The 14,218-nt window shown below is 43.1% G+C and overlaps 1 protein-coding gene across 10 annotated transcripts in view; it reads left to right on the top strand.

The window, feature by feature from the left end:
- Dus2 (dihydrouridine synthase 2) overlaps positions 1-14,218 on the top strand; it is a 48,254-nt gene that overhangs the window by 20,578 nt on the left and 13,458 nt on the right. For 5 of the 10 annotated variants that reach the window (XM_039097618.2, NM_001106181.1, XM_017601232.3 and 2 more), the window contains 4 exons: positions 2,010-2,101; positions 4,217-4,260; positions 6,178-6,238; positions 9,912-9,959. In XM_039097618.2, coding sequence (XP_038953546.1) covers positions 2,010-2,101; positions 4,217-4,260; positions 6,178-6,238; positions 9,912-9,959 — 245 coding nt within the window. The other 5 variants (XM_039097620.2, XM_039097622.2, XM_039097623.2 and 2 more) reach the window with 4 other exon arrangements.

Consider the following 14,218-nt stretch of genomic DNA (forward strand, 5'->3'; position numbering starts at 1 on the left):
AGTACCCACATGGTGGAGAACAACAGTCTGACACCTTCTTCTGGCCCCTGAGGGTACTGCATGCTCACAGTACACAGATATGCATACAGGCAAAATACCACCTATACATATAAAATAAGAATTATTAAAAAATAAAATCACACAGAATTAGATTTCTTTAGGCCTCTGGTCATATTTTCATCAGTTGATCAGCATATAACTTGTTTTATGTGTGTTACTATTCAAAGTCATATGTAATATATACCACGCATGTATATGTACACCTATACATCATAGCCAATAGCAGTATATATAATTTCATGCCTGAAAAAAGGTTATCTAGGGGCAGGGGTGCAGTTCAGTGGTAGAGTATTCTCCCAGCATGTGGGAGGTCATTGAGAAAGAAAAGACAGCGGACAGGTATGAATACCTTTACTCCCATTTGGAAGGCAGAGGCAGGAAGGCCCAGACTTCCAGACTTGGGCTGCATAATCTCCAATTCATGTGCTTTGCCCATTAAACTCATCTCAGCCTGTTTTTTTTTTTTTTTTAAAGATTTATTTATTTCATGTATGTGAGTACACTGTCGCTGACTTCAGACACACCAGAAGGGGGCATCGGATCCCATTACAGATGGTTGTGAGCCACCATGTGGTTGCTGGGAATTGAACTCAGAACCTCTGGAAGAGCAGTCAGTGCTCTTAACCACTGAGCCATCTCTCCAGCCCATCTCAGCCTGTTTTAAAGATTAGAAATAGTATTGGGAGGTAGACAGCTGGGTCAGTGGTTCAGAACACTGGCTGCCCTCGCAGGGAACCTGGTTCAATTTTTAGTATCTTTACAACAGCTCACAAACCATCTGTAACTCCAGTCCCAAGGATCCAGTGTTCTCTCTGGCCTTTGAGAGCAGAAGGCTCACAGTGATGGACGGATAAACATGCAGGCAAGACACCCAGACCCATAAAGTAAAATGGTTTTTTAATGAAAAAGAAAGAAACACTGTTAGAAACACTTCACAGCACTTTATCACTATGCCTAGAGCCATTCACTCATTCATTCATCTTTAGTCAGGGTTTCTCTGTGTTTCCCTGGCTGTCCTAGAACTCACTCTGTAGACCAGGCTGTCCTCAAACTCAGAGACCCGCCTGCCTCTGACTCCCAAGTACTGGGACTGAAGGCATACACTACCACCACCCAACACTTAGAGTCTAGTTAGACAATGAGAGTGCCAACATAATACAAAACTGTCAAGAAAAACACTAAATATGACTTTTTCTTTGTTTGAAACAGGGTCTCATGTAGCCTAATCTAGCATTGAACTCACTGTGTAGCTGAAGATTAGTCTAAACTCCTGGTCCTCCTTCCTCAGCCTTCCAAGGGTTGGACTTACCACTGTGCACCACCACCCTGGCTCTGACAGATGTGACACTGTGAAAACAAACAAGAGTATCCCTTTGTTTGACCTCAGCCAGGAGAGTGACTCAGTTTTGGTTTTTCAGGTTTTTTTTTTTTTGCCATATTTCATCTGTCTATGAATAAGTAGAAATATTGAAAGTATTGATTGGCAGGCCATAAATGAATTTCAATATATAAGTGAATTTACAAATGTTGCAAGTTTAGGTAATAAGGAAGGCTGAGTGAAGTGCAGTGAGTCTCCACTCATGCTGCCTGGATACTACATAACTAAGACATGATAGCTTTGCTGAACCTTAGCGTACCACTTTCTACAGCAGTTTGGGCTTAAGTTTCATATATGTCCCTTTCTCCTAGCTAAAATGCCAATAGCATTTTAAAAATTGCAGAACACTAACTATAAACCTGTCATTTACCAAATAATTGTAAAGTGAACTCCATCACTGAAAACAGACCATCATTAGCAACTTAAAAGCTTCCTGGTGCATATTTATGTCTTTAAGAAAAATATATATCTAGAATCCACCCTTTTCCCTCTCCAGGTTGCAGTCTTGTGGCTTCCAGGGCTCAGGCCGGCTTGCACTTACATCTTACTGATGTGCTTGTGTTTTGTGCAGAGGTGCTCAGCACAGTGGACTTTGTTGCTCCTGATGATCGAGTAGTCTTCCGCACGTGTGAAAGAGAACAGAGCAGGGTGGTCTTCCAAATGGTAAGAGACACCTCCCACTCCAGTATTTACTGTCCTCCCTGTTCCCTGGAATTTCCTAATTCCTGCTGTGTCGCCCAGTATCGAATGCCTGTGCTATGCTGTATAATGGTGGCATCCTGTAATTGACTTGAATGTTTTTCAGAGATCTGTTCCTGTTGGGGACTGTAGAAGTTAAGTTGTTACAGTCTGTTCCATGCCTACAGTCTCACACTTATTTAATTATGAATAATCTGGTCAGCATGACTTCTGTATTTCCTTAATCATTAGGATTGATTATTCTGGCCAAAGTGATTTTCTTCTTTGAAGATTTATTTATTTATTATATATAAGTACACTGTAGCTGTCTTTCGATACACCAGAAGAGGGGATCAGATTTTATTACAGATGGTTGTGAGCCACCATGTGGTTGCTGGGATTTGAACTTAGGACCTCTGGAAGAGCAGTCAGTGCTCTTAACCACTGGGCAGTAGTATATATGAAAGGACATAGATTTTCTTTCTTTTCTTTTTTTCTTTCATTTCTTTTTTTAATTTTTTTTTTTTTTTAATTTTCAAGAAAGGGTTTCTCTGCATAGGCCTGACTATCCTGGAATTCACTCTGTAGACCAGGCTAACCTTGAACTCCACCTGCCTCTGCCTCCCAAGTCTTGGGATTAAAGGCATGTGCCACCATGTCTGGCTAGACTTAGGGTTTCTAAAGAGTAGTTGGGGAAGATTTTTGTTACAGATATAATTATATGATAGCTTTTCTCTGGCCTTGAATTTAGAGACCCACCTCCTTCTGGCTCCCAACCATTGGGATTAAAAGTATATGCCACCACCACCCAGCTAGCTTTTCTCTCTCTCTCTTTCTCTCTCTCTCTCTCTTTTTTTTTTTTGGTTCTTTTTTTCGGAGCTGGGGACCGAACCCAGGGCCTTGTGCTTCCTAGGCAAGCGCTCTACCACTGAGCTAAATCCCCAACCCCTCTTTTTCTTTTTTTAAAGATTTATTTTTTTTTATATGAGTACACCATAGCTGCCAGACACACCAGAAGAGGACATCGGATCCCACTATGTGGTTGCTGGGAATTGAACTCAGGACCTCTGGAAGAGCAGTCGGTGCTCTTAACCACTGAGCCACCTCTCCAGCCCTCTCTCTTTCTTTAGGCATGGCTTGGTTTTTGTTTTTAGGAATAGCTCCTGAGTGACATTTAGATCCTTTTAAAATTTGATAACATTGGATAAACAAAATACATGGCAAAATGTTAATTGTAGAATTTGAATGATGGGTATCTGAATATGTGCTATATTTTTTTTTTTTTTTTACTTTTTGGGGTGTGTATGTCTGTGTGTGTGTGTATGTGTGTAAGTCAGAAGTTGTTGTTTGGTATCTGCCTTGATTGCTCTCCACCCTGTTGACTGAGGCAGGGTCTCTTGCTGATTTGGGTGCTCTAGCTGGCCAGCTTGCCCCAGAGATCCTCTGTTTCTGTCCCATGAGCACTACAGACAGACTACCACTTCTGCCCAGTTTTTAAAATAAAATTTTATTACATTGTGTGTGTGTGTGTGTGTGTGTGTGTGTATGTATGTATATATATAAACACATTTGTGCCATGTAGAGGTAAGGGGATTACTTGCAGGAATCAGTTCTCCTGCTCTCTATGTCCCAGCAATTGATCTCAAGTTGACATTCTTGGCAGAACGAGCCTTTTTCCACTGAGCCACCTTGCTGGGCCCCACCTGGTTTTATGTGGGTGCTAATGATCCTAACTCTGACTTCCATGCTTGCATGGCAAGTTCTTTATTTACTGAACCACCTCTACAGCCCCTGCACTGTTCTACAGTGTTGAAAGTAATCATGACTTTAATGAGATTGTCTAGGCCTTCCAAGTCCATCCTTTTTCTTTGTTATGAGTAAGTCTAGTGTACTGGCCTTTCAAAAACAACCAACCAAACAAACAAGCAAAACCTTCTGAGTCATCGCCCAGCCCCAGGTGGGCCTGACTCTTACACTTGCTGGCCTGTGTATATGCATGCATGCATGCATGTATGTGTGTGTGTAAGATACCAATAGGCGTGTTTGTCTACATGTGTGCACTGTGTCAAGACAGGTTGATGTAGCTTCTTGTATTCCCAGGGGACTTCAGATGCAGAGCGAGCCCTTGCTGTGGCCAGGCTTGTGTAAGTTCATCCCTCCTTGGGGACACCCTGTCTCTTCTATAAGCTGTGAGACCTTCGTGTCATTAGCAACCTTTCCTTTGCTTCCTAGCCCCTTACTTTCTTTTTCAGGAGAAGGGTATTGGGTCTCTTTCTCTGTGGTATCTGGAGGCTGGCCTGGGACTCATGTTTTAAACCCACTATGGTTGTACCCCAGAGATCCTCTACATGGAGCCCCCCCTTTTAATGTGTATTCATGGGTTTCCCTTTCCAGGGATTCTTCTGGGAGTCCTGCAACTTTAACCCTCATAAAATATAGATAAGATACATTCCTTCCAGAGTTAATGGTCAGGAGAATCCATGGTTGAGGTGGTGGCCTTTGGAGATCAAACAGAACTCAGTTGGAATTCAGGCTTTGCTATTCGGTAACTGTGTGAACTTAGGTAACTGTCTTAGTTAGGGTTTCCACTGCTGTGAAGAGACACTATGACCAAGGAAACTATTACAAAGACAAACACTTAATTGGGGCTGGCTTACAGTTTTAGAGGTTCAGTCTGGTATCATCATGGTTGGGAGCATGGCAACATCCAGGTAGACATGGTGATCTAGAAGGAACTAGGTGTTCTACATGGTGATCCAAAGGCAGCCAGAAGGAGACTGATCCTTCTGCACTGGGTGGAGCTTAAACATAGGACCTCAGAGCCTACCCCCACAGTGACATTCTTCCCCCAACAAGTCTACACTTACTCCAACAAGGCTACACCTCCTGATAGTGTCACTTCCCATGAGCCAAACATATTTAAACTACCCTAGTAACTTAAGTATCGTTGAGAACTTGGTTCTCTTCCTTATAAAACGATGTCTATCAATTTCTGGCATTATAGGAAACAGCAAATGAAATAACGCACATCATGTCTTTGTAACATGTGGCACATCACAAGTGCTTTTATTAGTTTTTATTACTGATGACAGTGAAAGAAAGAACTGAGACCTTAACTGCTGCAAACCACAGACTGCTATAAACCAGTGGATGAGGTGAAGATCTTCTCTATGTCACAGAATTCTTTTTTTTTTTTTTTTTTGGTTCTTTTTTTCGGAGCTGGGGACCGAACCCAGGGCCTTGCGCTTCCTAGGTAAGCGTTCTACCACTGAGCTAAATCCCCAGCCCCCACAGAATTCTTTAGAGTAAACCAATTGTGCAGCTCAGCAAATGAAGCCAGTCTAATACAAGTCATAACTCCTCCTCCTCCTCCCCTTCTCTCCTTCCTCTTCCTCTTCCTTTTCCCCCTCCTCCTCCTCTTTTTTATATATATATATATTTTTTTTTTGGTTCTTTTTTTCGGAGCTGGGGACCGAACCCAGGGCCTTGCGCTTCCTAGGCAAGCGCTCTACCACTGAGCTAAATCCCCAACCCCCTCTTTTTTATATCTTATGTAGCAGCCCAGGCTGGCCTCAAACATGGGATCTTTCTGCCTCTACTTTCTGAGTTTTGAGATTACATATGTCCCACACACCTGACTCAGTTTAGTTAACTTTTGCAGAAGATACGCTTTGGAATGGGCTCTTGTGCTCACACCACCTTTCTATATAGACAAATGGCTTCCACTACCCCAGTCAAAAACGATAGCCTTAGGTTGGAGTTCGGGGTCACTCGGTATTTGGAAAACCTGACTTGACCCCAGTGCAGTAAAGCCCTGTACATCCAGCTCCTTAGAGATACATATTTGTTGTCTTTCTTTTGGAGCTCTGCTTGGGTGAGGCATTTACAGTTGGGGGACAGGCTTTGTTTCTGATTTTCACCTTTTGCAATTTAGAATTAGTGTTTAGAATTCACAGGCCCAGGAGGCCGAGGAGATTCAGGAGCTCAGAATCCTTTACCTTCATCTACTTTCTTCCCTCAGGTAAAGTGTTCACTTCCTTTTCTCTTTCATGCTTTTCCAGAGAAAATGATGTAGCTGGTATTGATGTCAACATGGGCTGTCCCAAAGAGTATTCCACTAAGGTAAAAGATTTATTTATATTCCTTAGAATTATTCTGTGCAGATTAAATGAAGCTAAACATTATATTATCTGGTTCTGAGCTAGAACATTTGCTGGGCTAGAAAGATGCTCAAAGGGATGTTATTAGGCTAGATATGATGACACACTTATAATCTAGCCTTGTAAAAGCTGAAGCAGGGGGATGTGAATTGGAGTCGGGATGCCCTTGAACTTCTGATCCACTAGGCTTTATTTCCCAAGTGCTGGGATTACAGATGTTGTCCCTATTAGTTTTATGAGATGCTAGGGCTTGAGCCTATGACTTCATGTACACTTAGCAAATTGAGCTACATATCCAGCCCATTTACTGAATTGTCAGCAGACTGGCTCAGTGGGCTCAGTTCTTGCCACACATGCTTAATGATGTGAATTTAATTTCTGAATCCCACTGTGGAAGGACACAATCAACTCCTCAAAGTTGTCCTCTGACCTCTTCACATACTCTGTGGGATGCGTGTGCCCTCTCCCCACACACCATTCCTACACATAGTAACAGCAAATAAAAATTGAATTTATAACAATCCTCCTTCTAGGGCTGGAGAGATGGCTCAGTGGTTAAGAGCACCCGACTGCTCTTCCAGAGGTCATGAGTTCAATTCCCAGCAACCACATGGTGGCTCACAACCATCTGTAAAGAGATCTGATGCCCTCTTCTGGTGTATCTGAAGACAGCTACAGTGTACTTATATATAATAAATGAGTAAATAAAAAAAAAAACAATCCTCCTTCTAGAGCTAAAGAAATGGCTCAACAGTTAAGAGTGCTTGTTGTCTCAGGTGACAGCAGATGCTGGTGAGGATGTGGAGAAAGAGGAACACTCCTCCATTGTTGGTGGGATTGCAGACTGGTACAACCACTTTGGAAATCAGTCTGGAGGTTCCTCAGAAAAATGGACATTGCACTACCTGAGGACCCAGCTATACCTCTCTTGGGCATATACCCAAAAGATGCCCCAACATATAACAAAGACACATGCTCCACTATGTTCATAGCAGCCTTATTTATAATAGCCAGAAGCTGGGAAGAACCCAGATGCCCTTCAACAGAGGGATGGATACAGAAAATGTGGTACATCTACACAATGGAGTACTACTTAACTATCAAAAACAATGACTTTATGAAATTCATAGGCAAATGGATGGAACTAGAAAATATCCTGAGTGAGGTAACCCAAACACAGAAAAACACACATGATATGCACTCATTGATAAGTAGATATTAGCCCAACTACTTGAATTATCCAAGATGCACAGACCGGGGGTTGGGGATTTAGCTCAGCGGTAGAGTGCTTGCCTAGCAAGCGCAAGGCCCTGGGTTCGGTCCCCAGCTCCGAAAAAAAAAAGAAAAGAAAAGAAAAAAAAAAAAAAGAAGAAGTGTATGAAACCAAGATGCACAGACCATATGAAACTCAAGAAGGATGACCAAAATGTGGATGCTTCATTCCTTCTTTAAAAGGGGAACAAGAGGGGTTGGGGATTTAGCTCAGCAGTAGAGTGCTTGCCTAGCGAGCGCAGGGCCCTGGGTTCAGTCCCCAGCTCCGAAAAAAAAAAATAAGAATACCCATAGGAGGGAATAGGGAGGCAAAGTTTAGAACAGAGACTGCCCCTCATGTGGCCCATACATATACAGTCATCAAGCTAGATAAGATGGATGAAGCAAAGAAGTGCAGGCTGACAGGAAACAGATGTAGATGTCTCCTGAGAGACACAGCCAGAATATGTCAAATACATAGGCAAATGCCAGCAGCAAACCACTGAACTGAGAACGGGACAACCATTGAAGGAATCAGAGAAAGGACTGAAAGAGCTGAAGGGGCTTGAGACCCCATAAGAACAACAATGCCGGGGTTGGGGATTTAGCTCAGTGGTAGAGCGTTTGCCTCACAAGCGCAAGGCCCTGCGTTCGGTCCCCAGCTCCGAAAAAAAAGAACCAAAAAAAAAAAAAACAACAATGCCAACCAACCAGAGCTTCCAGGGACTAAGCCACTACCCATGGGCTCCAAACTCATAGGTAGCAATGAATAGCCTTGTAGGGGCACCAGTGGAAGGGGAAGCCCTTGGTCCTGCCAAGGCTGGACCCCCATGTATGGGATTGTTGGTGGGGGGAGTAATGAGGGGTGGATCGGGAGGAGAACACCTATATAGAAAGGGGGGGAGGGGTTAGAGGAATGTTGGCCTGGAAACTGGGAAAGGGAATTACATTTGAAATGTAAATAAGAAATACCCAATTTGGGGCTGGAGAGATGGCTCAGTGGTTAAGAGCACTGACTGCTCTTCCAGAGGTCCTGAGTTCGAATCCCAGCAACCACATGGTGGCTCACAACCATCTATAATGAGTTCTGATGCCCTCTTCTGGTGTGTCTGAAGACAGCTACAATGTACTTATATAAATAAATAAATAAATCTTTTTTTTTAAAAAAAAAGAAATACCCAATTTAATAAAGATGGAAGAAAAAATAAATGTGCATAGAGACATGCTACAGTGTCATGACAGGCATAGTTAAAACTGTAGAGTCACATAGAAAGGTGCTCCCCCCACAAAAAAAAGAAAGAAGAGTGCTTTTGTTCTCCTAGAGGATCTGGCTTCAGTTCCCAGAACACAAGTCAAGCAGCTCATAACCACCTGTAATTCCAGCTCTAAGAGACCTGAACCCTCTGGGCTCCGAGGGCATGCCCACACGTGTATGTGCCACACACACAAAACACATACATATTTGAGAAAAAAAAATTCCCCTTTCTATTACAACTGTAATGTCAGCACTCATCCAGGGTTATATAACATGATCCTGTATCAACAAGCCCAACACAGAGTCATTCATAATATTGTCTAATACTTCAGAAATATAGCTAGTTATGAAAATTATTGGTAAATAAGCCTATGATCAAGAGACAACCATTGGCAGGAGTGATGGCTCAGCAGGTAAGGGTGCTTGTCACCAAGCCTGATTACTTGAGTTTAAACACCAGAACCCACATGTGGAAGGAGAGAACTGACTCCCGCAAGTTGTCCTCTGATCTGCACACATGTACACACACACACACACACACACACACAAAGTAAATAAATGTTAAAAAGTTTTAAAACAGAATCATTGCTGTCATTGAACTTTAAGTTGTTCTGTGACTTGGTGGACTGTCATTTGCTTGTTTTTGTTTTTTTTTTGTTGTTTTTGTTTTGTTTTGTTTTTTTTTGATACAGAATATATCTATGAAGTGCAAGCTAGCTGTGAACTCACCACTATGCAGTGGAGGCTGGCCTTGAACCCCTGATCCTCCTGACTTAGCCTTTTGAGTATGTGTGCCTCTCTGCTCAGGTAGATTCCTTGCTCTAAGGGCACAGTAGACTGTGGGCTCAGTTTGCAATGACACTGAGATTATTATGGGGATATGAAGTTTTGAAAAATAACATTTGTAGTGCCCACTTCTAGGTGTATATGTGGTTTTGCTAAAATGGTCACAGTGATAGTTGTTAGGATCCATCACATTCTGATTCCTGATAGGATGTGTGGTATGCACAGACAATGCTACCTTCCTAGAACGTGGTTAGGGACTTAGCTACCTTGTTGCTACACTGTGTTGCTATACTGTGGTGGGTCCATCTTTCAATCATAAGGCCTTCTGTGTGCTTCTCCGCAGGGAGGAATGGGAGCCGCTCTGTTGTCAGACCCTGACAAGATCGAGAAGGTGAGTGGCAGCAGGGTACTCAAACATGCTGTGACTTAGTTCTCTAAAATGTCTCTCCCCCTTAGGCCAGATTTACTGAAGTCTGCCTAGATTCTCTATTTGGGGCCCAGAGAAAATGTCTTTAAATTTATTTATTTTTATGTGTTTGCCTGCCTATATGTCTGTACCATGTACATGCAATGGCCAAAGAAATCACTGGATACCTTTTGATATGTAGCTAGATTTGGGAACTCTTCAGTCTGTCTTTAATGCTCTCGAGTTCTGTAAAAGTCTATAGATGAGGACATGTCACCTAAGAGCCACACTTAGACATGGCCTCCAGTATATTGCTATTTTCCCTTCCAGGATGATCTGAGAGCAGAGGGCAGATCACTTTGGATAAGGGCAGGCTCAAAAGTCTGTGTGTAGATGGACAAGTCATTCCTCGGGGTTTGGATGAGAGAGAGTAGCAGGGTATCCCCTGCATATGGATTGTGTGAATAGCATATACCACAGGTCACTTCCCATCATTTGCTCCTCAACTTTTTTTTTTGAGATGGAGTCTTGCTATATAATTCTGGTTAGCCTGATACATGCTATGTAGTCTAGATTGGCCTTGGACAATGAGCAATTCTCCTGCCTCAACCTCTTGAGTGCTAAAATTCTAGTTGTGTACCAGAATGGCCTTTGAGAGCATTCCAGGCCAGGGTTACATGAAGCCAGGTGAAGTTAGTCTCCCCTTGTTTCCCTCCTTTGTAAAGTGTAACAGATGAGCTTAAATGAGGACCAGGAGATAGGCTGACATTTGATACCTAGTACTGAGGGCTGTCTGGGCGTGTGTAGATAGCAACTGGCCACAGCATGACTTTTCTCTCCTAATTTACCAGCTCTCACCCTCTTACTCTGCTGGCTGTTTTGTCCTCCTTTACATCCTCTATCCCACTTCCCTGCCTGAGCTTTGAGCCTCAGTGCTTCCTACAGACTCGAGGGACTTTGCAGTCAGACCCAACCCATGAGAGCTCCCATGGTATGTGCTGGCTGTCACAGCTCAGTCCTATATATTCATCATGTCAAGGGATCTCTGGGATATAGGGGGATCACTGTGTGTTAGGTGTCTGCTTTTCTCTTGCTTAGCGTCAGATAACGTCCCTTTAATCTATTATTATATAACGGGTCTTTGATATTTGTAGGGTAGTTTCTTTTTCAATGCACATTCCAGTGTGTGTTTCGTTTGTTCTCAGAATGCCTTGAAATAGACATAGCAGGCATTTGCTCACTCCCCCCAGACAGTGTCTACTTGTGTTGCCCATGCTAGTCTCAGACTCCAGGGCCCAAATAATACTCCCACATTAGCACTATGTTTTAGTTACATTTCTGTTGCTCTGATAAACTACCATGACCAAGGCAACTTAAAAATGGAGACCTTTGATGGGCTTATGTTTCCAGAGGGAAAAGAGTCCGTCATGGCAGGAGGTATGGCAGCAACCAGGCAGGAGCAAGAAGTGGAGAGATGATGTCTTTGATCACAAACCTGCATCAGAGAGAGTGAACTAGAAGTGTTGTAAGGCTTTTCACTTTCAAAGCCTATCTCCCAGAAATATACTTTCTCCAGGAGGGCTGTTCCTTCCCATAACCTCTCCCAACAGCACTACCAACTGGGGAACAAGTATCCAAACACCTGAATCTATGGGGGACATTTCTTATTTAAACTACCACATACCACTAAACCACTGTTGCCTTTTTGATAAATAAATACTAAGTTAAAAACCCAAACTAGGGGCTGGAGAGATGGCTCAGTGGTTAAGAGCACTGGCTGCTCTTCCAGAGGTCCTCAGTTCAATTCCCAGCAACCACATGGTGTCTCACAACAATCTGTAATGGGATCTGATGCTCTTTTCTGGCCTGCAGGTGTGCATGCAGATAGAGCACTCATATAAATAAAATAAATAAATCTTTGAAAAGAAAAAAAATGAAATAGACAAATTAAAAACAAGAACCTACAAATTAATTTAGAAAAAGATAGAATAATTTATTGAAACTGAATTGGATGTGGTATATGTAGATTTGAAATCCCAGCTGGGAGGAGGAGAAGGCAGGAGGGTTAGGAATTCAATGTCAGGTTGGACTATATAAGACCTTGTCTCAAAAGACCAAAGCCAAACAAAGCACAGAGAGAGAAGGGAACTTGCTTAAGACCCTCTTTCAAATGTGTAGCAGACAAAGCCAACTTGAGAAGCTATAGTTCTGTGACTTATAACTGCAGCATTAGTGTCCCTTCTCAGTGACACCTCTCACTACAGGAGGCTGTGGTAGTTCTTGACATCCTAGCTACAGTTCAGTAGCTGCCTGGGCTTTAGAACCTGCAGTTGAGGCCCTGTGCAGAATGGAGGGAACAGCTATGGATCTCAAAATGGTTTCCATACTTGAACAGGGGTGCCTCAAAGGAGGCTCTTGTTCATGTGTGCACACAGGCCATTCCCTCTCTTCCAGCCTCCTGACTAAGAAGGCCAGTGATGTTGGCTCTGCCCCTGCCCCACGTTAATGAGCACATTTGGTAAGAGACAGTAGTAATGCACTCCATCTTGGAAACTTGCTTTCTTCTGCTACAGTCACATGTGCCAGCTTGGCATAGTGAATGGGGCTTATCTCATAAAAGGGAAATTTCCACCAAGTCAGATGTGACGTGGGCATATGGGCAGCCTTCAGCTCAGGTCCACACAGTACTGACAAGCTGGGGGTTGGCTGAGAGCTTTGTGGGTACTTGGAAAGTTTTCTCAAGATAAAGGTGCTCATATGGGGTCAGGAGGACACTATGGAAATATATAGCAAGGATAGTGGCTTAACTATATTGTGACTGTAACTGAGTTAGATATACTTAAAAGTGTTTGAGCCAAGCATGGTAACACACTTCCTTAATCCCAGAATGTGGGGAGTGGGGCAGAGACAGGTAGATCCCTGAGTTTGAGACCAGCCTGGTCTGTGGAGCAAGTTCCAGGACAGCCAGGGCAACACAGAGAAACCCTGTGTTGAAAAAAACTGAAGGAAAAAAAGAGTAGCAGGCACTTAAATGTCAATTAGTACCGAAGCAGGAAGGTTGTGAGTTTGAGGGTATCCTGCACTATGTAACAGAGTTCAGAATAGTCTCTGATATGCAGTGAAACTCATCTCTAAGTTGGCAAAGTTCCTTCTTTCCTTCCTTCCTTTTTTTTTTAAGGGAAGCATCTTACATTCAGGCCAGCAGTAGATCTGGTGAGGTGAGGCAAGCCCGCCCATGGATGGATATTTGTTAATTTCATCCCTGGTCCTTTCTCTCCTCTGGCAGGGACATGTGCCATGATTTAGATCTGGATGGTGGGGTGTTCATTTGCTGGTGATAAGACAGCCTCAGGTTGCCTGTTCTCTTGTGTGGTCCTAGCAAGTGACCAGATCTTTCACTTTCCTAATCTTCCTGATCTTTGATGTGAATGTGTACAGAAATACCTAGAAAGTACCTAGAGCTACTTAGAGTAAATTAAAAGGAAGTTCTCTAAGGTTGAAAACTGTTATCAAACCACTTGATATTTTGTTATTACATTTCAAAGGTTCAAAGTCAACACTTGCAAGAGAACCTTCTAGATAGGTTGCTGTGAACCAGAGTTATTAAACTAATGTGGGATTTATTGATTGATTGATTTGTGTGTTCTGAGATAAGGTCTAAAGTAGTCTGGGCTGGCCTTCTCCTCCTTATGATTCAAGAATAACCTTGAACTCCTGCTCCTCCTGCCTGTACCTCCCAAGTGCTGAGGCACGTGCCACCATGCCTAGCTAGAGTGAGTTTTTCTGATGAATTCTCATGGTCCTGGCAGTGCCCGCTTCCTTAAAGTACAAATGTCCCTTTGGCTTGCCAGGATGACTCTGGGCAATCCTGTCTAGTCTACTGTCTGAGGCAGAGTGTCCCTGCCTGCCTGGCCAGCAGGGAGGGTGTCATTGGTGAACTGTTGGCCTTTCAACAGCTTCTTATCCTTAGCTCTTAGGTAAGGCCCGTTTTACTTTAACTGGCTCTCTGCTGCCCTCATCTGTCTGTAATTAAGGCAAACACAAGTCCTCATGCCTATCAGATAGCTGGTGCCTAGAAGGCACCTCTGCAGGTTAGGAGTCCAGTGTTTGAGATCACCTTCCCAGCCCTCGTGCCTGGCCTGAAATTTTTGATGTAGGAAGAAGATAGCAATGCCACAGACATCCAGGGCCATTTCTTTTTTTTTTTTTTTTTTTCATTTATTATATATGAGTACACTGTAGCT

Source organism: Rattus norvegicus, chromosome 19 (assembly GCF_036323735.1).
Source record: "Rattus norvegicus strain BN/NHsdMcwi chromosome 19, GRCr8, whole genome shotgun sequence".
Lineage (NCBI taxonomy): Eukaryota > Metazoa > Chordata > Mammalia > Rodentia > Muridae > Rattus > Rattus norvegicus.